The 22,545-nt window shown below is 42.0% G+C and overlaps 1 protein-coding gene across 1 annotated transcript; it reads left to right on the top strand.

Moving 5' to 3' along the window:
* The first annotated feature begins 750 nt into the window (after positions 1-750).
* Positions 751-21,501, top strand: PHLDA1 (pleckstrin homology like domain family A member 1). The gene is made up of 3 exons (XM_073559999.1): positions 751-911; positions 2,565-3,115; positions 17,343-21,501. Exon 2 carries the CDS (start codon positions 2,635-2,637, stop codon positions 3,085-3,087), a length of 453 nt encoding a protein of 150 aa, XP_073416100.1. The 5' UTR covers positions 751-911; positions 2,565-2,634; the 3' UTR covers positions 3,088-3,115; positions 17,343-21,501.
* The last annotated feature ends 1,044 nt before the right edge of the window (positions 21,502-22,545 follow it).

The raw sequence follows: 22,545 nt of genomic DNA, 5'->3' as shown, positions 1-22,545 counted from the left end.
TCTCTTTTCTCAACCGAGAAAATAGGACCATACCTTGATCAGAATGCTAGTGCATCATAGTTTGGCTGGTGTCACACTTGCGAGTGCAATGCGAGAAACTCGCCTAAATACCGGGCACTGCTGCTGGCGCTCAGGACCAGAGCGTGTGGCTGCATGTCTTTCTATGCAGCTGAACACTCCGGTCCGAACCGCCGGTGGCAGTGCCCGGTATTGAGGCGAAAGACTCGCGCGAGTTTCTCGCATTGCACTCGCAAGTGTGACCCCGGCCTTTGAGAAGCACTGGACTGCAGTACTTAGGCTGCGTTCCCACAAGGAGCTTTTATTGAGATTTTTAGTTGCAGATTTTCTGCACCTATTAATTAAAATACTCTACTTGCATTCTTTCGAAAATACACAGAGTAAAAAACTCATCATGGGAACGTAGACTTAGACTATTACCATGGGCTTTTTCTAGCAGCAAAGAGATATTGCCGGAATGGGGTCAGCCATTCATAAATTTGCCACCTTACTGATGGCCGCTTTCCCAACCGGAGCTTGATTTCATCCATCCATCTATCACATTGTCGAAATGTAATAATTCAGCCATGTGCAGAAATGATGAACTGTGCGCTGCTACTATTGACTCCCCACACCACCGCTTCCTCTGCATTTCCAGGCTTGGGGCTCAGCCCTTCTTGCAAAATCCCAAGCTCTCATGTCTCTGGATTGCTGCTGCCTGTGGGCGGGAATTGCCTCAAAAGCCAGAGGAGAGGGGAAGATTTTCCAGGGAAAGCCAAGGCTGCAGCTGTTGCAGTCACACAGGAGAGTTGTGCTCCCTAGCACAAGCCTGTCTATTATTTACTGGAGGATTTATTTTCTATATCTATATATCCGCCTGGTGGAACACAACACGTTACTCCGCTGCTCGCCAAGTAAGTATCATCGCCATTGTCGGGGACGTTATTTAATAGCATAACATCCTTCCCATAAACGCCATGTACAAGCCATAGGCATCATTTACTGCTATGCTATATGAATCCAGTGCAGGGCAGTCTGTAATAATATCGATAGGGCTAAATGGGCTTTATGGCGCTTACTATTTACCCCAATGTTTAGCGAATGTATCGGAGCAGAACCTGTTACTTTATTACTTGTGCCAACTAAGGGGTTCCCGGCAGTCCTATGCAAAGCCATAGACGTAGCATCGTTATTCTGCATCAGATTCTAACATGCAGTAATCACATTTACTATCTTGGCATGAAATAGTAATGGTCTGGCTATGTGGCAGCAGCTATAAAGTAGACCTGTAAAAAGGATGTAGAAATCCTGTATGTCAAACTTAATGTGCAGGATTTATAGAGATTAGCACATTGCGATCTAAGTACGGGAAAGATGTATATCTTTGTACCGTGTTAGCCAGTAGATAGAAAAATATTGAATATTTTGAGATCTAAGAGCACTTGGAGGTTTACTGTGACTATGTAATCACCCATCCATCATTGCATGTATATATCTGTGCCATGGTGTATCGTATACCAGCTGGTCGGAAACAATGACCTCTACGTGTGAGGATTGTATATAATGCAGATACCCGGCTACTCTTCTTTCCTACGTTCCTGCACAGTGAATGCAGTCTAATGGTCGCTGCAGTTTCAGGTCGGAGGGGACAGAATTCAGTGTACTACCCGTCTGATCAATATTTATCACGCAGATCTCTAGTTCTCAGAACAGGATTGTCCATCTATGGGAATTTAGTTTTAATTAAATGCAAATATTTAGGACTAAAAGCCAATTTTGTAGTTTGGATTCATTTCAAAATTCAGCACTGTTTGGCTTTTACAGGTTCTTTGTTTCCCTTCACATTCAACTTTGTTGTGATCTGTGGTCATAAATCATCTTAGCGCAACTTTTTTTTTAATTATTATATTTATTATCCTTTACTTCTATAACTCCATCATATTCCACAGCGCTATATATGCATTATCATCTCTGTCCATTGGGGCTCAGTCTAGATTCCCTATCAGTATGTCTTTGGAGTGTGGGTGGAAAGCGGCGTACCCGGAGGAAACCCACGCAGATACGGGGAGAACATACAAACTCCGTGCAGACGCTTTAAAAAGAAAAAAAAAAGACATTGAAAGAATATTGCAAACTCTCCTATTAGAGAGAGAGAGCTAATGGATTCTTAGTTAACTCATTCTGCAGCCAGAGAGAGAGAGCACAACACACACTCTATAGAAAGAAAAAAGTTGCAAAGTTTTTAATGAAACCCAATTACAAAAATTATTTTTAGCAATAAATACATTCTTAAAAAAAAAGGAAAAAATGTCCCCGAAGTGTCGGTATAATGAAAGCTTTTTACAAGTTGCATAATTTAAGGCAAAAAAAATAGATCCAGATATTTTATTCCTTGTAAAGAATAAGTTGCACGTTCGCCAGCAGGTGGCGCCATGTTCTGGGAAATCTCCAGCAGCAGCAGCACTGAGTCAGAGCAGGCTGCAGCTGCTGCCGTCACACTGCCCAGTGCTGCTGCCTGCCTGGCACACATCATTGCCACTGCCTCACTGTCCATGATTCCTTTTCAGGGTCTGATCTCGCCTTGGATCTCCCTGCCCAAGTCCTCGTCCACCCTCCTTGGCTCCATCAGTGACTAGTATGTTGGAGAGCAGCTGTAAGGTGGTGAAGGAAGGACTTCTGGAGAAGAGGAGCGATGGCTTGCTGCAGCTCTGGAAGAAGAAGAGGTGCCTCCTGACCGAGGAAGGTCTTCTGCTCATCCCACCCAAACAGCTGGATCCCCCCCAGCAGCCTCAGCCCAGCTCCCCGACGGAACCTGCCAGGATCAAGGAGCTGCATTTCTCCAACATGAAGACTGTGGACTGTGTGGAGAGGAAGGGCAAGTATGTCTACTTCACAGTGGTCATGGCTGAGGGCCGGGAGATAGATTTTCGGTGTCCCCAGGACGAGGGCTGGAATGCAGAGATCACATTGCAGATGGTGCAGTACAAGAACAGACAAGCCATCCTGGCCGTGAAGTCCACCAGGCAGAAGCAGCAGCACCTGGTCCAGCAGCATGGCCACCGCATCAGGAGCGCCTCCAACTCGGCATGAGCATCTGAGGAGCTTCATCAGACTCCAGGTAATCATGGTTGGCTGTCACTAATGGACACCTAGAGAATTTAGAGACACCCTATTGTCTGGGGCTGCTGTAGATACAATGTAAAAGTTCTGGACCTTCAGCCTGTAAAGATCCACCAAAAGATGATATTTTAGAACTACTGTCTAGATATTTTGTCCTGATTCTTATAGGAAATGCATGGCCTTATAGGAGGGACCGAATGTTTTATGTCCTCTTTTTTTCCTGACACTCTAACATGTTCTGACTTGTCCCTCAGACATTTTGGGAAGGTCCTATTATTAGGTCTGGACTAGGACTACTACCAGCGTGCTAATGCTATAGGAAAGTCCACATGCATGGGATCATGGAGGTTATAGCGGTGCAGCTCTGCAGTATTAGGGCATTCCTTTAGTGAAGGTAGCAGGGATTTTTCTCCACACATCCCACTATTCTCCTACAATGGGGTGGCCGCCTGCGCTAGACTTTTGGCTGCTGCACCTGGAGGAGAATGCTGCTGTGCTTTGTTCGGCTTAATTGATACTCTTGCTTTGCTAGCCCTGTCACAGACTACACTACAATCATCTGGTCCTGCCTGCAGGGGAGGCGCACATCTGCACAGCACTAAGAATAACACTGCCATAGCGGGGAAGCCCATGCCTCATTTCACTGCCACTATTGGATATGCGGCTCAGGTGCCAACAATCTTCACAGCCTGCAGCATAGACTATTCTGCCTCACTGCATAGAGGTGGGGATCCTTCCAAATCCTATAGAAACATGAAGGAGAGAACGTAGAAAACGTGTAGTTACATCAAATAGGAAGAATATACAAAAATGTGCTCTCCCTGCTCTCTAAGAGGTGGATCACACATCCGTTTTTAGAAGTCCGTCAAAATCCGCCGTTTAGCAAAAAAAAAACGGATCCGCCATTTTTTTTGGCGGATCCGTTTTTTTTAACCAGAGACTTGCATTAGTGGCTAAAGCAGATCTGTCCAAAAAACGGATCTGGTAGCATTCGTTTGTGGCAAAACAGAAACGGATCCGTTTTTCACACTTTGGCGGATGCCAAAAAACGGATGTGTGAAACAGGTCTAATTCAGCTAATAGAGGTAGGATCTGTGCTAGAGGACTTCTGAGGGTGTCTTCTTGAGAAATCTACCTTTGTCACGTCTTACACATCACCTACAGAACCTTTTTAAGCAGATTTAGCGTTCAAAGGGGACATGATAATACAGGAGTGCTTGAAAGTTTGTGAATTTTTAATATTGCTACATTAATTTGACCTAAAACTCCATCTCACAAGTCCAAAAATTAGAGAACGTCTCTTCTTCTTAGGTCCTCAGAAATCTCCTTCGTTAGGCCGGGGTCAGACTTGCGAGTGCAATGCGAGAAACTCACCTCAGTACCCGGCACTGCCGCCGGCACTCGAGACCGAAGTGTGTGGCTGCATGTTATTTCTATACAGCTGAATGCTCTGGTCCTGAGTGCCGGCGGCAGTGCCGGGTACTGAGGTGAGTTTCTCGCATTGCACTCGCAAGTGTGACCCTGGCCTTAGTGCCATGATACACTTTGACAAGCGTGATGTAAAGATCAGGCTGATAGATCTGTCATATAAAGAACACAAGTCACCCACTCACGCCTGATTGTCATCCCATTGACTGAAAACACCAGACTCTAATTTTACCTTCCAATAATCTGCAATCCTCATATACTTCTGCCACGCACAGATATATATGTGCTATTGGATGATTTTTAATGAGGGCTATGACCTAGGTCTAATATTTTGGACTTTGGTCTCTTTTTCTAGTTTTAAGAAAATTCAGAAGGGTTAACAAACTTTCACGTACTATTGTACCTTTTTTATTATTTAGTAATAGCATAATAGGAGAAATGATTTTTGAAGTGTGACCTTTTCTATCTCTACAATTTTTACGAACAAATCCCCAAAGCCAGAAAACTATTTTGTCTAGAATAGCGCTGGGGCCTGACTTTTCCATTTGGATGCATTGAGGTCTATGAAGGTCCTTGTTTCCAGAACTGCTGACGTCTCCGAGATCTGTGCTCCTCCGGGTGGCATCTACACTTTGCTTCTATTCTCCTACATGGATTGTATAAAGCTTCCATAAAGAACTTCAGGCTTTTAACTTGATGACTCTGAATTTCTAGGAAACCTTGATGGTTGGCATTCTGGGGGCTTGCGATATGACATGTATCATAATTTCCTTCTATACTGTACATATGCATTATGAGGTTTTAATGTGAGAGCATGTGTTAGAAATGCTGGTGTGTGTGATCAGTGTCGCTACAACAATGCTGGAATTGTGTCTGAATGAATCACTGGATACTTTCCTTCCCACTGGTAAACAATGCTGGATTGCATGTTATTTGTATCCACGTTCGGGCTGTTTGTTAAATATTAGCTTTTAACTTCAAAGCTGCAGATAAGCTACAGGTCATATAACGATCTCGTATAACGATGTAATGATGACATCATCGATGGATTCTGCAGATAACGCTATCAGTTCTTTTCATCTAAGTTTATGCTATGCTTTGTGCTGTGACCTATAGGCAGCCATGCACCTTAGATTAAAGGGGGTTTTAGAAACCCACGTCAAAATCTAAAATGCCTGTCGGATTCATAAGCAGTTCAGGTGTGATCATTTATACACCAGAACGTTATTTGCAGGTAAGCACAGCGCTAACCTTTGTTTGTTCACATCCTGATGATGTGTTTCTTGTCTTACAAACTACACTTCCAATAAGCCTTTTCTAGGTGGAGCTTTTTTTTTCTTTTCTTTTCTTTTTTTTACATCATTCACCATACAGCATAAATAATCATCTAGTATGAATTGATACGGGTACAGTGATACTTAATTTAAATATTTTTTTTATTCAATGTTTTACTACTGTTGCGCAAGAAAATAACTTTTTAATGAAAACAATGATTTTTTAAAAAATTTTTTCCATCATATTCTGAGAGCCAAGCTTAGTTTGTTTATTTTCATGGGTACAAACATTCACATCGAGTAGGGGACAACCTCTTTAAGGCTATGTGCACACGTTGCGGATTCGTTGCGTTTCCGCAGTGTTTTATCTGCGTGGAAATGCTCCAAAAATGCAATGGATTACTTAAGCAATGTTACTGTAATCAATGGCATTCCTGAATTGTTGTGCACATGCTGCGCAAAATTTCATCCTTATTTGCAGCGTTTTATTTTTTGCAGCATGTCATTTCTTTTTGTGGATCTGCAGCGTTTTTCACCCATTGACTTCCATTGAGTCAGTCAAATCTGCAGCAAAAATGTAGGTGTAAGAAGGTTTGCAGATTTGTGCAGATTTTCTGCCAAAAACGCTGCAGAATTGTCAAAGGAAATGATGTCAGAAGGAAGAAGAGTGTGAGGACGGAGAATATGTGCATGCCTGTCTGTGCTTGTCTGCGAGTGTCTGCCTGCGGGTGTGTGTACCCATGCAACAAACAGCCCATAGTGATTGTACTTAGGCATCGTCTGATGGGACTGCTACTCCCATCCGGCTATGTCGTCACATATAACAGAGATTGCATGAGCCGATGATGGGAGAAGAGTCTCATCGTCAGGCGCCTGTGTTCATATTCACATAGAATCATAGAATAGAATCGTAGAGTTGGAAGGGACCTCCTGGGCCATCTGGTCCAACCCCCTGCTCAAAGCAGGATTCGCTAAATCATCCCAGTCAGATGTCTGTCCAGCCTCTGTTTGAAGACTTCCATTGAAGGAGAACTCACCACTTCTCGTGGCAGCCTGTTCCACTCATTGATCACTGTCAAAAAGTTTTTCTAATATCTAATCTGTGTCTCCTCCCATTCAGTGTGCAAATGAGAATAAAGATGATCCTTCTACAATGTGACAGCCCTTTAGATATTTGTAGACAGCTATTAAGTCTCTCAGTCTTCTCTTTTGCAAACGAAACATTCCCAAATCCTGCAACCTTTCCTCATAAGACAGGATTTGCAGACCGGTCACCATTCTGGTTGCTCTTTTCTGAACTTGCTCCAGTTTGTTGATGTCTTTTTTAAAATGTGGTGCCCAAAACTGGACACCATATTCCAGATGAGGTCTGACCAAAGAGGAGTAGAGGGAAATAATGACTTCACGTGATCTAGACTGTATGCTTCTGTTAATACATCCAAGAATTGCATTTGCCTTTTTTGCTGCTGCATCACACTGTTGACTCATATTCAGTCTGTGATCTATTAGTATACCCAAGTCTTTTTCACATGTGCTGTTGCTTAGCCCTATTTCTCCCATTCTGTATATGCTTTTTTTATTGCCCAGATGTAGTACTTTGCATTTTTCCCTGTTAAAAACCATTCTGTTAGTTGCTGCCCTCTGCTCCAGTTTATTTATATCTTTTTGAATCCTCTCTCTCTCTTCTCTAGTATTAGCTATCCCCCCTAGCTTTGTGTCATCAGCAAATTTAATCAGTTTACCCTCAATTCCTTCATCTAAATCGTTGATAAAGATGTTGAACAATACAGGGCCCAGGTCAGAGCCCTGTGGTACCCCACTTGAGACATTCTTCCAACTGGATGTGCAGCCATTTACGACCACTCTTTGGGTCCGATCACTAAGCCAGTTATGAATCCACCTAACAGTTGCCTTGTCCATTCCATACTTAGTCATTTTTTCAATAAGGATTGTATGAGATACTTTGTCTAATGCTTTGCTGAAGTCAAGATATACTATGTCTACAGCATTTCCTTGATCCACCCAATCAGTGATTCCGTCATAGAAGGAAATTAAGTCTGACATGATTTATTAGTTAAAAACCCATGCTGACTCTGTTTAATCACTTCATTCTTATCCAGGTACTGACATACATGTTGTTTAATAATTTGTTCAAAGATCTTTCCTGGTATAGAAGTCAGACTCACCGGCCTATAGTTGCCTGGGTCCACCTTCTTCCCCTTTTTGAAGATAGGAACAACATTTGCTCTTCTCCAGTCTTCTGGGACTTCTCCTGTTCTCCAAGAATTTTCAAAGATTATGGAGAGGGGTTCAAAAATTTCTTCTGCTATCTCCTTCAGTACTCTGGGGTGTAATTCATCTGGACCTGGAGACTTGAATTCATTTAGGTTAGCTAAGTGTTTCCTCACTATCTTTCTGTTTATAGATATCCTGGATTCTTCTATTCCCTTAATAGGACAGTGAAGAACAGTTGATGTTACATTTCCTTTCTAAGAGAAAACAGATGCAAAATAGGAATTTAAAAGTTCGGCCTTCTCAACATCCTGTCTTACCATTTCATCATTTTCTTACTGTAAAAATCCTATAGCATCTTTGACTTTTCTTTTTTACTTTTGACATATCCCCAAAATCCTTTATTATTTCTTTTGACATCTCTTGCAAGCCTTAATTCATTGTCAGCTTTAATAATCTGATTTGTGCCCTGCAGGTTCTGCAGACAGCATTATATTCTTCTTTAGATATGCCTCCCTCTTTCCATTTTATAAACATTTTTTTCTTCCTTTTTAGTATGTGCTTAAGTTCTGTGTTCATCCATCCTGGTTTCCTTAAATGCTTCCTATTCTTCCCTCTTTTCAGAACTGTTAACAATTATGCTTTGAGAATTTCATTTTTCAAGATTTCCCATCCTTCCTGGACATTTTTGTCTTTAAGGATATCCAGCCATTGGATCCCTCCAATTCTCTTTCTGAATCCCTTAAAATCTGCCTTTCTGAAATCTAACCTTGACATCTGAGTCTTCACAGGTCTTCCTCCTCTAGTTATCCAAAATTCTAAAACAGCATGGTCGCTACCTCCTAGGGTCCCAGCCACTTTTACCTCCTCAACCATTTCCTCCCTGTTTATAAGGATTAGATCCAAGGAAGCAGTTCCCCTTGTTTTCTCCCCTACCTTTTGGAAGATAAAGTTGTCAGCAAGAGAGGATAAGAATTTTCTTGACCTGTTTGTTTTGCCTGAGAGAGATTCCCAACAAATGTCTGGAAAGTACATACTCACCGAACACCTAATCCCTGATGCCCGCATCTCCTGCAAACAATCAAAAATAATAAACCAACATATACTCCCTGTCTGCCGTAGTCCATTTAATACCGAGTGTCCCAAGTCGATGTCACCCGGCGGCCAGCGATACACTGACAGGAGGTAATCGCTCCCGCAGTGTATCACTGAGCCGCCGTAAGAGTTCACCGAAGTTCATCTGCTCCGGTTCTCTCACTTACGGCACCGCTGCATGAGAAAGTTTTCACACAGCGGTAGTGCCACTCCACAATACATGCTGCCGGCCAATCAGAGGCCAGCAGTTGACATCGGTGTGCACATGACCAGGAGCACATGGCAGTGATGTCATGTGCTCCTGTTGCACGTTGAAGTCAGTTGCCGATTTCGCTGTGCATTATACTTTATGGATGACTGTGCTGTGAATTATACTATATGGATGACTTTGTGCTATGCATGCATTATACTACAGTATATGGATGACGCACTTTGAAATCAACTGCCTTGAAATTATTATGTAAAATGAAGTATTTCTCCCAGAAAATTAGCATTTAGGCTACTTTCACACTTGCGTTTTTTGCGCTGCTGCGCAGCGCAAACGCGCATAAAAAATACATCATGCATTTTTTATGCGTTTTCTTGTTTTTTTGCGCATGTTTTTTTTAAAAAAAGCATGCTTTTTTTGTGCTGACGTGTGCATGACAATGCGCATGTCAGCGCTCCCATAGACTTTAATGTGTTTTTGGGTGAATTTTTTGCGCATTGCGTGCGCATGCGTTTTTTTGAGACAGGTCGGATGCACAAAAAATGCAACAGGATGCATTTTGTGCGCCCGGGCGCACACTACAAAAAAACGCATGCGCGTACAAACGCATGCCAATGCGCACCCATGTTAAGTATAGGGAAAAAACGCATGAGCAAAAACACAGCGCAAAAAAACGCAAGTGTGAAGCCAGCCTTACACATGTTTTGTTATACACATGTTTATTTAATTTGTGTGTATGTATTAGAGCAACACAAAATAACAGATAAAAAAAGGCAAATTGAACATAATTTTACACACAACCCCTCCAAAATGAGCCAAACAAAATAATTGGAACCCTCAACTTGATGTTTGGTTGCCCACCCTTTGGGATAAATAACTTCAATCAATCACTTCCTATAACCATCAAGAAGCTTCTTACACCTTTCAACTGGAATGTTGGACCACTCTTCTTTTGCAAACTGCTCCAGTTCTCTCATGCTTGGATGCCTTCTCCTAGAAGCAATTTAAAGATCTCTCCACAGGTGTTCAAAGGGATTTAGATGCAGACCCATTTCTGGGTACTTCTTGAAGTATGTTTGGGGTGATTGTCCTGCTGGAAGACCCATGACATTTGATGCAAACTGAGCTTTCTGACACTGGGCACTACATTGCCACCCAAAATCCTTTGGTAATGTTCAGATTTTATGATGTCTTGCAAACAGTCAAGCCAACCAGTACCAAAGGCAGCAAAACAATCCCAAACTAACTTTAAAACTCCACCATATTTGTTCTTTTCTCCTTCCATTTTCGGTAAATAGTAAAATGATGTGCTTTAAAAAAAGCTCTATGGTGGTCTCATCTGTCCACAAGATGCTTTCCCAGAAGGATTTTGGCGTACTCGTGTATATTTTGGCAAACTGGCAGTCTAGGTTTTTTATGTCTCTGTGTCAGCAGTGGGGTCCTTCTGGGTCTCCTTCCATAGTGTCTAATTTCATTCAAATGTCAACAGTCCTATGGGTTGTAAATTTCTTGATTACTTGATTATGTTGCGCATTGTGGACAAAGGACATCAAGATCTCTGGAGATGGACTTGTAACCTTGAGATAATTGATATTTTTCAACATTTTCTGGTTCTCAAGTACTCAGGCAGTTCTATTTGCTTTTTTCTGTTCTCTATGCTTAGTGTGGCACAATCAACTTCTCCCATTTTTATCTGGTTTCAGGTGCGATTTTCATGTTGCCCACACCTGTTACTTGCCACGGGTAGTTTGAACGAACATCACATGCTTGAAACAAAGTTGTTTATCCACGATTTTGGAAAGATGCCAACAATTTCATCTGGCCCAATTTTGGTGTTTTGTGTGAATCTGTGTCCAATATGCCTTTTTTAATCTTTTTTTTGTGTTGTTCAATACACACAAAGGAAATAAACATGTGTATGACAAAACTTGTGTAATTGTGATAATTTCCTGAGAGAAATGCTTCATTTTCTGGAACAGTTTAAAGGGTGGCAACACTTTTGGCAGTGTGTGTGTATAATATAATAATATTATTATCATATAATATGCTATAATATATAGTATAATATAATATAATTTTATTCAGCATGGGAGGATGTAGGGGGGAGGTCCAAATATTGCACAGGACCCATCAGTGTCTAGTTATGCTACTGGTTACTCAGTTATCAAAGCATATATGTCGAATATACATCAATATTCATATCAATACTTTATGCATAGATGCTATTCAAGGTGATGTAATCCTAGGGTTTAGGTCGTGGGACATGTAGATAACGGCACATAATGCTTTCATTGTTTTTGCGCTTTGTCATAAATCCATATAGTTTTTGGACTCTCAAGGCATAGATGAATTTCTGGTGCCCTTTTTTACTTTTTTAAGTTGTAGATTAATCCAGTGAAAACCTGAACTATAGACACTCACATGGCGTGCACAAGCTTGTATCATCCATAGAAAGGGGAATCATTCTTCTAAATATAATTAATTTGATACACTGATACTTGGTACTGTTTTTCTTCTAGCCCAGGCATGCAAAATTGCTAAAATAACTTATTTCTATATTCTTCTATTTCACAATGCTATTTTGTTTGAGACTTTGAAGACTGACAATAAATTATCCCAATTGTCAGAATTCTTTTTTTTTTTTTTTTTTACTGACTTCAGCAATTTGTATTCTGACCTAGGGCATAGTAAGGTCAAATGTAGATTTATGCTTATGCGTGACCAGCAGTGTCCCTGCAAAGTGCCAGCCATTAAATGTTCTGGTGAGATACTGTGTGTGGTATTAGAGGGAAACTAGATGTAACAGAATTGTGGTTTCTGTATTATATAAAGATGCAAATGTTGTCACAATCCTACTCCAAATTGTTTAGTGTTTAACTCATTTATTATCTACATTTTCTTAAAAATTCAGTGCCTATTAGTTTCATGACATCTCTCTATCAGGGTCACTTCGCTGTTTCTCAGAGTCCCAACACATTCTTTTCACCTAATCATGGAGTTAACTCACCACTAGGGGGAGCACAGTAGCTAAGTTAATTGGAGAGATAAATGGAACCCGCCCAATAGAATACGTAGCCAAGGAATTTCTTGACAATACAAGATAATATATACCTGAATGGCCCCAAAGTGCTGCTACAGCCCTGGTAATCCTGCTCTATTCCCCCCTTCATATATGCTAATGAGGCTGGAATATGAAGAAGTGCATCATTATTTCCCCCCCCCTACTCTCCTTGATTGACAGCTCAACACATTACGGCATTAGGTGTTTAACAACTCAACTCTCAGCTAGCCAAATAGAAGGTAATGTCGGGAAAGGAGTAATGAAGACTGGTATTTGCTGTTCATCTTTCAATCCCTTTTTGGTATACACTTTCAAAATGGTATTTTACAGCACTTGAGTAGCGCTTTGGGGTCATACAGGTATTAATTAACTGTTTTTATGCCTTACATGGCCATTTATTCTGTTTTGGGAAATCTTAAAGGGAACCTGTAGCATGTACAAGCGGTAAGCAGAATGATATGTAGGTTTGTTGAAAAAGAGTCAGAATTTTATTTATTGAAATATTTGTTGTTGATATGCTGATGAGTCCACAAGGTGGTCCTACTTGGTGGTCGACACCGTGAGTCCAGAAGGTGGTCCTACTCATTGATTGACACCGTAAGTCCAGAGGGTGGTCCTGCTCAGTGATTGACTGTGATCTCTGCATACAGTCTATCCGATCAGCTCCTCTGCTCTCTAACATCCTGCCAACAGACCAGATTATTATGGTTTCCCTTTAAGTTGATTCCCCTACAAGGATTATTTCCATCTGAAGCATTTTATACTGTATCCATAGGACGTAAATGTCTGATAGATGTGGGTGCTAACTCTGTGACCCGCTGTGAATTAATCAGTGGTTATGCCTTTGTGGCTATCTCCGTTTACTAGGGAGTTGGGAGCTCCAGAAATCACCCAGTTGCTTTGGGAGACTTGCATGTATCAGTCATTTGTGGCTTATCCTTTGGGATAACTGTCTAAGATAGGAATACTCCTTTTAATATTGAATATGAAAAGCTTTATAAATCAACCAGAGGTGGCAGCAAGCTGCCAAAATATCTTAAGTCTATGACTCTGTGAATGAAAGCAGAGAATTTTGAGGTCTATAAGATAAAACATAGAAAATCGTCAAAAAATATTATGACTAAAGATATGTTTTACTTAAAGGGAACCTGTCAGCAGGATTGTGCTCAGTAACCTACAGACAGTGTCAGGTCAGCACCGTTATACTGATTACAATGATACCTTGGTTAATAAAATCCGTCTTGTGGTTCTTGTTTAATCTGTATTTTCAGTTTTGAGTTAATGATTTTTCAGTTTTGAGTTAATGATATGCTCATGATCCAGGGCGGCCTGTGGGGGGGGTCTTCATGTGGTGCTCTGCTTAGCTATTGATATGTATGGCTTCTGACAGGTCACTAACCTCTCAAAGACTTGTTCCCTGTTTTACATAATTAATTTTATATATATTTTAAAAAATAATTCCTTTCTGCAAGCAGGTGCCTAAGCTGCAGCATGAGTGTGTAATGTACAAGCAGTCAGGTGCCTGAGCTGCAGCATGAGTGTGTAATGTACAAGCAGTCAGGTGCCTGAGCTGCAGCATGAGTGTGTAATGTACAAGCAGTCAGGTGCCTGAGCTGCAGCATGAGTGTGTAATGTACAAGCAGTCAGGTGCCTGAGCTGCAGCATGAGTGTGTAATGTGTATTTAATTATTGTTTTTGACTATAAATAAATAAAAAAAAATCAGTCTGAAACTGGCGCCAGCCGCGCCTGCGCAGTAGTAGCTATCGATGATCCAATAGATTTTACTGCACAGGTGCTGCCATCTTGCTAGAAAAAAAAAATTCCCTCCTCCAAGATGGCGCCGTCAGCACCTGTGCAGTAAAATATATCGGATTGCCGATATATCTTACTGCACAGGTGCAGCCAGCTCTATCTTACTGGAGACTATTAATTTTTCTTCTCTAGCAAGATGGCGCCACCTTAGCACCAATTAGTTTTTACAAAATTTATGTTTTAAAAACCCTTAAAATTATTTATCACTTCAACAAAAGTAGTGCCCAAATGATGGCATATCTGTGTAATGACAAACACAGTTGGTAGTTTCCACCGCCGCTTCAATCACAGTCTATTGTCATGATTACTACGCACATCACCTCTGCAGCCAATCACTGAGCTCAGTGATGCAAGCGGTCTACATCAGCAGAGCCACTAAGCTCAATGAATGGAATGCAGCAGTGATGTTACGACTACAGAACGCATCAACACTGCAGCTAATCACTTTGCACATCATTACTGTGTTATATAATTGTGATGTCACCGCTGCTGTCAAAACACAGAGTATAGCAGCATCAGAGAGCCTTCATTGGAGCTGATGAATGGAGTACTGTGATGAACCTGCATCTCACCAACCCTCCTGATATAGCTATTATGTCAAAAGGATCATGTAATGCAGTCCCCCTCCTTTCATCAATGCGATGTTCCGCACCCCCTGGGGACCCATAAGGTCAGCTTGGTGCAGTTTTAGACACACACACTCCCTGTCCACATGGATCCAGGGTGGCACAGGGAGTGAGGGGATGTGGCCCATGCAGTCACTGACGTGGCACCACACTCCATCACAACCCTGACAGGCTGAGAGGCGCCTTTCACTAGCACCAGTGAAACAATGCCTGATAAGACCGGTAGGACGACCACCAGTTCCTCGTTAGATACTAGCCCAGTCCATTAACGAGATTTTATCGGTCCAGAAACCAGCCCTGGTAGTATGGAATGTTAAGCCGAGAAACAGACTTGTGGCTTGAGATAAAAGAGCAGCCCAAGGTTGAATTTTATATATTTAATCGCCTTAATTGAACATTAGACAATACACTATATACATGATGGTTATACATATACAGTGGTCAGATATGCAAATAGAAATAGTGGTAGTACAAAAGATAAATGCAGATGGATCATGTCAGTTGCCCGGTTGATGTTTGACCATTTGTGTGTTGGGCCGCAGGGGGGGATGGGCTGCTAGCTGATTTTTTAGGTTCTTCTCAGCATGTTACTCGACATGGTCACCTGTTGTGAGTTCATTTTTCCCTTCAACACTGAGGCCCGAGGAACTCCCTCTTCTGGTAAGGAAGGGTAGTGAGCCTGATTATCAGGCATCTGAGACTAATGGTGATGACTGGCTGAGTGGAGTCTCTGACTGGATATAAGGCGGACGACGCCCTTCTGCCCTGCGGGTGCTTTCTCTGTGGACTTCTAGGACACCAGTCTGATTCCTGCTCCCCTAATGCTAAGTTTTTTGCTTTGCCTGTTGCATTTGTGTTTTGTTTTTGTTTTCCTTGCTTTTCTGGATTCTGCCATTCCCTGCTGGGGTGAGCTGTTTCCCCTTGTGCCTATAGCTCTGTCTTCAGTATATGCCTGAGTACTGACATAGCTTTTTGAAGCCTAGCGTCTTCAGGGCATTTTTCACTGTCAGTCTGTTGGCTCTTATTTTCATAGGGTTTTTCACGGATTGCAGACAGCAGCCTTCCTGTCCTTTCCTATGTAGTTAGTTTGGGCCCCGTCTTTGCTCAGCCTATCTTTCTGTCTGTGTTAGTGTTTTCATCTTGCTTCACCGTCATTATTTGTGGGGGGCTGCCTATTGCTTTGGGGTCTGCTCTAGGGCAGTTTAGATTTCCCCTTTCTTTCTTTAGGCCTATTTATTTCTCCGGCTGTGATCGAGGGGTCTAGGGCATCGTAGGAACCCCCCACGGCTACTGCTAGTTGTGTTGATAAGTTCAGGGGTCTGCAATCCGATAGCTGCCAACTTCTCTGGTTTTCTGGACTTAGCTAGCATTTCTGTTTTTGCCTCCTACGGTGACTCAATCATAACAGTCACCACCTTCGAAGTGAACCGGAAGCATAACAGAGAGAGCCCACATGGCTTTACACTTTGGTTCACTCCCCTTCTGCTCTCTGGGCTGAAGCTAAATCTCTTCCCCTTGCCTCTAGCAGATAAAAACTCCAAAACCTAAGATGTCATAACTTTTTAATGGATTGTCCTAGGGAGGCTGTTTTGGCGCCATCGGATCCGGCTGGGCCAGTGCTACGCATTGAGACTAAACACAGCTTTGTTAACTGGCTCCCACTAGCCATTATAAGTATCTACCCTGTGGTGCTAGAATGGATCGAGAACCCAAAATGGATCGAGAACCTGGAAGGTGTTCGGTCTGGTCCAGAGATCTTGAAATTGTAACCGGTGTGTGACCAGGATGTATGATAAGTCAATATTCTCCTTATGAAATCATAGCTGACTCAAGGTATCTACTTTTCAAGTAAACTTTGGTTCTGATCTTAGCTGGCTCGGGGTGTGAGATCTGACCTAGCTAGGTGTCCTGTTATAGCTGCACATGGGAAGGGGGTTTTATAATCCTATCCCAGATAGGATAGAAATTATTTACATTAAATTATTTCTCCAATATTCTTCACAAGTGCGGTCTATATTTGTTATTTTCCATTTATGCATGGTTTGGGCACCACATATGTAAAAGCAGATAACTACTTTAATTTAATCATTAGTGAAGTTGATATCCTGAGATGCAGGGTGAAAGATGGTCCGCTTTGGGGGAAAAAAATCTTATTTACTCTTGTCAGTTGTTTTCATTCATAAACATATGTTTTTCAAAGCTGGCCATTGTCTCCAAACCAACTTGGGATATCTCAAGCCAAAAGGAGAAGTAAGTAGGTCCATACAGCCCGTGCCTGATACGTGCTGCTTGTGGATCGGGCAGCATGAATGATCTACCAGGTTCTCTTTATAGTTCCCGCAATCAGTGGTGGGAGTGATTACAATCAGTGCTATTTCTAAATATGTAACCGAGAGCCATAATTACAAAGACAGTGCATCAATGCTACATGTATGGATATTACATAGTCTGCCTGTGTCACTGACTTACCTGTATTGCTGTTTTGCAGGTTGAATTAAAGACGCACTTTACTGGGTACAAGAAGTCTTTTGCTCAACTCTTAATACATTCAGTAATTTGGATATGACTATGCTGGACTACGGACATGCTGCAGCTGAAGACATGCGGGAATGTCTGCAATTCTCCACGGACCACAGGGAGAGATGTGGGGACACGATGTACATTCATTTACTGTATTCTATTTATTTCTTCCTTTCTTGCTATGTGCCAAACCTGACTGTATAAGGCGATCAGCTCAGTGTACTGATGTCTAACCCGAACCAACGTGTCGCTTGGCTTCTCCATTCTGAAAGTGTTACCGTATCAACGCTTCCCCTAAGCACCGGTATCAACGCTTCCCCTAAGCACCGGATAGGTTGCATTTCTTTTGCTTTCTGTACTATGGAGGACACAGACATTTCCTACCAAGATCTATACCTAGGATTGAACCATATGAAATATTTATTTTTCCAGCCGAATGACCCTGAGAGACAGCGGAAGATGAAAATCAAACAAAGGGATCTAATGGTTCTGTTAGGTCAGGCTGATAATTCCCATCTGATCTTTTCTGTCTTTGTGCTGTCAACTGGATTTTCATCTTCTAGCCGCTGTATATTTGTAGCCATGTGCAGCTTCTATTAGCCAAGTAATGGATGAAAGCACATCACAGATGAGTGTGTTCATCCACAGCTTGGGTAAACTCCATTTTTAAAAGGGTTGTCCATCTTTTGGGGCATTTTTTTCTTAGCCCAAAATCCATACATTCAACTGGGTTTCATTAAAGTTTTGCACCGTTTACCTTCTACGGCCTACTGTGTTACTCAATCTATTGCTGGCTGCAGAATGAGTTAACTGAGAATCCATCATTGAACTCATTTTGACAGTCCAATGGGAGAGCTTCTAACCCTTTTATGCCTTTTTTTCCCCCTTTTCTCAGCTGTTTTATGACCCCATCAAAGTTAAAGGTGCAGGGAAAACAGAGCCTGTAAGGGTAAGTGCACACGTTGCGGATTGTGCTGCGGATTTTTCCACCCTGATTTTGCAAAATTCGCAGGTAAATCCGCAGGTCAAAAGACCTGCAGTTTATCTGTGGATTAGCCTGCGGTTTTGCCCTGCAGTTTGACACCTGTACAATGGAACAGGTGTAAAACCGCTGCGAATTCCGCAAAAAGAAATGACATGCTGCGGATTAGAAACCGCAGCAAATCCGCAGCATGTGCACAGCGTTTTTTGTTTTCATTGATTGTAATGGTACTGCACACCGCAGCAGTAACCAAAACCGCTGCGGATCCGCAGCAGAATCTGCAGCATGTGCACACACCCTAAAAGCAGCACAGTGAAAAGTTTTTTAATGAAACTAGACAACCCCTCTCTAGAATAAAATCCTCATAAAGTAAAATCTAGAGTTTCAGGAAAAACTCATAATGAACCTCTTCATACATACCCTTTTATAAGTTAGAGCGCATTGAATTAGAATAATGAGCCTGGTTGTTGAAGAGATCTACTATAGGAAAATGCAACAAATAGTGTTAAAGGGAATCTGTCAAGACTATTTTACAACTGGAACCAGTGCATGGTTTTCCAGTGTTTTGTAGTAATCCGATGTCAGTGACACACCCCATTGCCATTTCTGATTCATTTTCATATGGCTTTACAGGGAATCTGTCACTAGGTTTTTGCTACCCTATCTGAGAGCAGCGTGATGTAGAGGCAGAGAGCCTGATTCCAGTGATGTATCATTTACAGGGCTGCTTGCTTCAGTTTTCATAAGTGATTTCATCGGATACAGATCTGCCAGTTCTTTTAATGCTGAACTCTGTGTAACTCCGCCCACATCACTGATTGGCAGCTTTTTCCTGTGTAAACAGGAAGCTGCCAATCAGTGGTGGGGGCGGGGTTACACAGCGCTCATGAATATGGAGGACTTCATGGCAACAGGTATACTAGTCCTCTAATGATAATCTCCTGCTGATAAAACAGTGGTTTTAGTAAATCTACAGCAAGCAGTCCAGTAAGTGAGACATTGCTGTAATCGGGGTCTCTGTCTCTACATTATGCTGCTCTCATATTAGATGGCAAAATCCATCTATTATCAGTAATTACAGTAGTAAGATTGGCGTGACAGGCTCCCTTTAAGCTGTTCAAGTCTAGATTTGATGACACGCACAGAAAAAGCTGCTTAAGATTTCCAGAGTTACGTGGGGAAAAAACCAATAACGTATGATTTTTACAACTGGGGGAGTACTGCTGACAATCTCCCCTTTTTTCTTTGTGGGGAGGGGCTAAGGGCTTCTTCTAGTTGTTTTAGATCTGATCCAGTTCCCTGTTTCTATATTTCATAAGTTCTTTAAGGAGCTGTTCAAACTTGTGATTTCATAGTGTACGCTATTTTAGCACATCAGCTGTTTGTAGATCTCACAGCGGCCAGAAGAAATGGCATATGGAGCCGGGACAGCACGCCTTTGTAGACTGTGTTGTGCTTCAGTGGTAAGCGAGCTGCAGTACCTGAGAATGGCCATTACACCATGTATGACGCTATGGTGTACCAACTCCATCCATGCTTTACATCTGGCGCCTGTAGGACCTGGCAGCGGCTGATCGGTGCGGGCGCTGACTATTGGACCCCCACTGATGATCTATCCTAAGGAGAAGTCATTAAAGTCCTGGGCAACCTCTTTCAATTGTTAAGCTGCAAGGTTTCCCTGTGGGGACACCTTTTAGCCAGTCCTGGTTCGTTGTCGGGGTTGTGTTGTTAAGCTGCAAGGTTTCCCTATGGGGACACCTTTTAGCCAGTCCTGGTTCGGTGTCGGGGTTGTGTTCACCCTCATTGGCTATCTTTGTACAGTCTCGGCTTGTATTATACTTGTACTGCCTTCTGATCATTTCTTGTATGTCCCTCTCCCAAGAGACGACCTGACATTGGATTGTCCCGTGAGAGATCCTATTTGGAGAAACCTTTTGGGTGCAAATTTTGTAAATCACCTAAATAATATTTCTCCGTTTAAAATGAAGTGTAAATGTCCATTTGTTGCCTTTGTATTTGCTGCATTAAGGCGTTGGGATCTGAATAATGTCCTTGTATATAGGGTTTTTTTCTGAGTTGTCTTTTTGTAGGAATGTGGATGCCTGGTCATATATTTTGTTTTCCCTGTGGTATAATCAGACTTGTTCTGTTTTTTTTTTGTCAGAATTTTCCAAATATGTAGCCAAAAAGCTACACTTTTGCTACAATTTTGGGAAAAACACGCTAAATTCATAACCTGGCTGCAATGAATAAGTTCTTAGGACGGCAGACATTGGGAGATACAATCCACCATACAAAACTAGGAATCCAGTTACGACTTGTACATGGTGGGGCTTACGGAAGCATGTAGGTCCTCAATATAGGGATTATTTTATCAGCTACAGCAACTAATATTACCAGAAGGATTATGAGAAGTGCCAGTAACCGTGGAACACTGAGCCATTTACAGTCTCTCGGTGGGCAAAGGGCAGAAATCTGGACAGCACACATTTTCCGGTGCCGCGTCCTGTGCTGGCTCGGTGCTGTGTTGTGAAGAATGGGGTCATACACTTGTTCCATCCTGATGTCACCAGATCAGCACATCAATGGCACCAAGTATGACTCCGACTTCCTCTCGTCTGTGTATTTGGGCTCCGTCGTGTGTCTTGGACGTCCTAGCTCACTGACTGAAGGCCAGTAGATATGTAGGGAGGTAGATGACTGACTCACTCGTAGGTCTTTCCCAGGCCTGTGCAATATACCATGTATCCGCATCTACCAAATATATGGGAATCATAAGGAAAATGATCACACAGTGGAAGACATAATATATGAAATCATACACAACATGACATATTCTAAGTGCAGGAAGAACTCGGACAGAAGCACAATTACTGATTGCGAACAGTGATCTCCAATAAATGCATGTCGGCTGACGGCCTGGTACGATTAGGTATTCTGACTGTGTGAGACCCTGTGCCGTTCTTTTTATATTATGCAAATTAGGGGATATGCAAATGAGAGACACATAAAGCTGCAATCATCTGCCAAATGTTTCATCATGTCGCCATGATCGTTGCCGCTGTGCGCGTATGTGTAAATATCTGAGAGATGTGATTTATTTTTTAAATGACATTCCATTTCAATAAACTACCAATGGAAATTATCTTTTTATTTCGACTAATGGCTGATTATTTCAAAATGGAACTGCAGAGAATATACAGAGAAATCTGGATTACTGGCTGTATAAAATGATGTGCTGGCGGACACTCCGGTAAAAATGGTGGCATAAAAACCTTTGGCGGTCTCCTCCTTGTTGGTAACATTTCTGTATTTGTCCAGAGCAGAAACTTTCTTTAGGTCACGCAATCGGGAGCAAAAGAGATCGGGGTGGTCCCCAGATAGTTTCATGACCCCATAGAAGCTGCATGTTCAGTTTCCTATTCACCCGCATATCCTATGTTCTTGATTCCTAGAAGCATAGACTCATTTCTGCCCCTTTTTATGTCTTATACTTTTTTATATATTATCATCCTGTTAAAAAGTAGGACTATAGGAGTACATGATGTCCACACACTAATAATGTGTGTGTTCACATCATAGTTGCATTGCATGTTTAGTGTACATCACAAACCTTCATGCTCAATCTATGCATAGGGTTATATAAGCCAAAGGAGCATCTGGTATACATCAGCATAGTGCAAAAATAAATCTACTATGTAGAATGTCTGGGAGTAGGCAAATCTCCTGGGTGCGCCAGCATCTTTAATTAATACATCTCGCATTGTTCATAAGCCTCTCCTCTACACAGAACTGCTTTAGTAATATCCTGACATTGAAAGGCATCCGGACGTTGTCTGTGGTCGCAATCAGGAGTGAAAAGGATAACAAAAATGGCTAAAGATGCGTGGACTTAGGTCTGTATCCAGAATGGCCTGGTGTGTCATATGTATAAATGGAGTGTCTGGTTTGGGGGTCTACATACAGTGGGGTCTAGTACAGTGCTTTGCGAAAGTATTCGACTCCCTGGAACTTTTCAACCTTTTATCACATATCATGCTTCAAACATAAATGTACCAAATGTGAATTTTTGGTGAAGAATCAACAACAAGTGGGACACAATTGGGAAGTTGAACGAAATTTATTGGAAATTCAAAAACTGAAAAGTGGGGCGTGCAATATTATTTGGCCCCTTTAACTTAATACTTTG

Source organism: Dendrobates tinctorius, unplaced genomic scaffold (genome assembly GCF_039654945.1).
Source record: "Dendrobates tinctorius isolate UK_male_01 unplaced genomic scaffold, ASM3965494v1 ptg000290l, whole genome shotgun sequence".
In the NCBI taxonomy this organism is placed as follows: Eukaryota; Metazoa; Chordata; class Amphibia; order Anura; family Dendrobatidae; genus Dendrobates; species Dendrobates tinctorius.
Note: the sequence above shows the minus strand (reverse complement) of the source record. Positions and strands in the feature narration are given on the sequence as shown.

Bases quoted from the DNA above. Each gene is read 5' to 3' on its own strand.
- PHLDA1 (XM_073559999.1), top strand. From the start codon at position 2,635: ATGTTGGAGAGCAGCTGTAAGGTGGTGAAGGAAGGACTTCTGGAGAAG.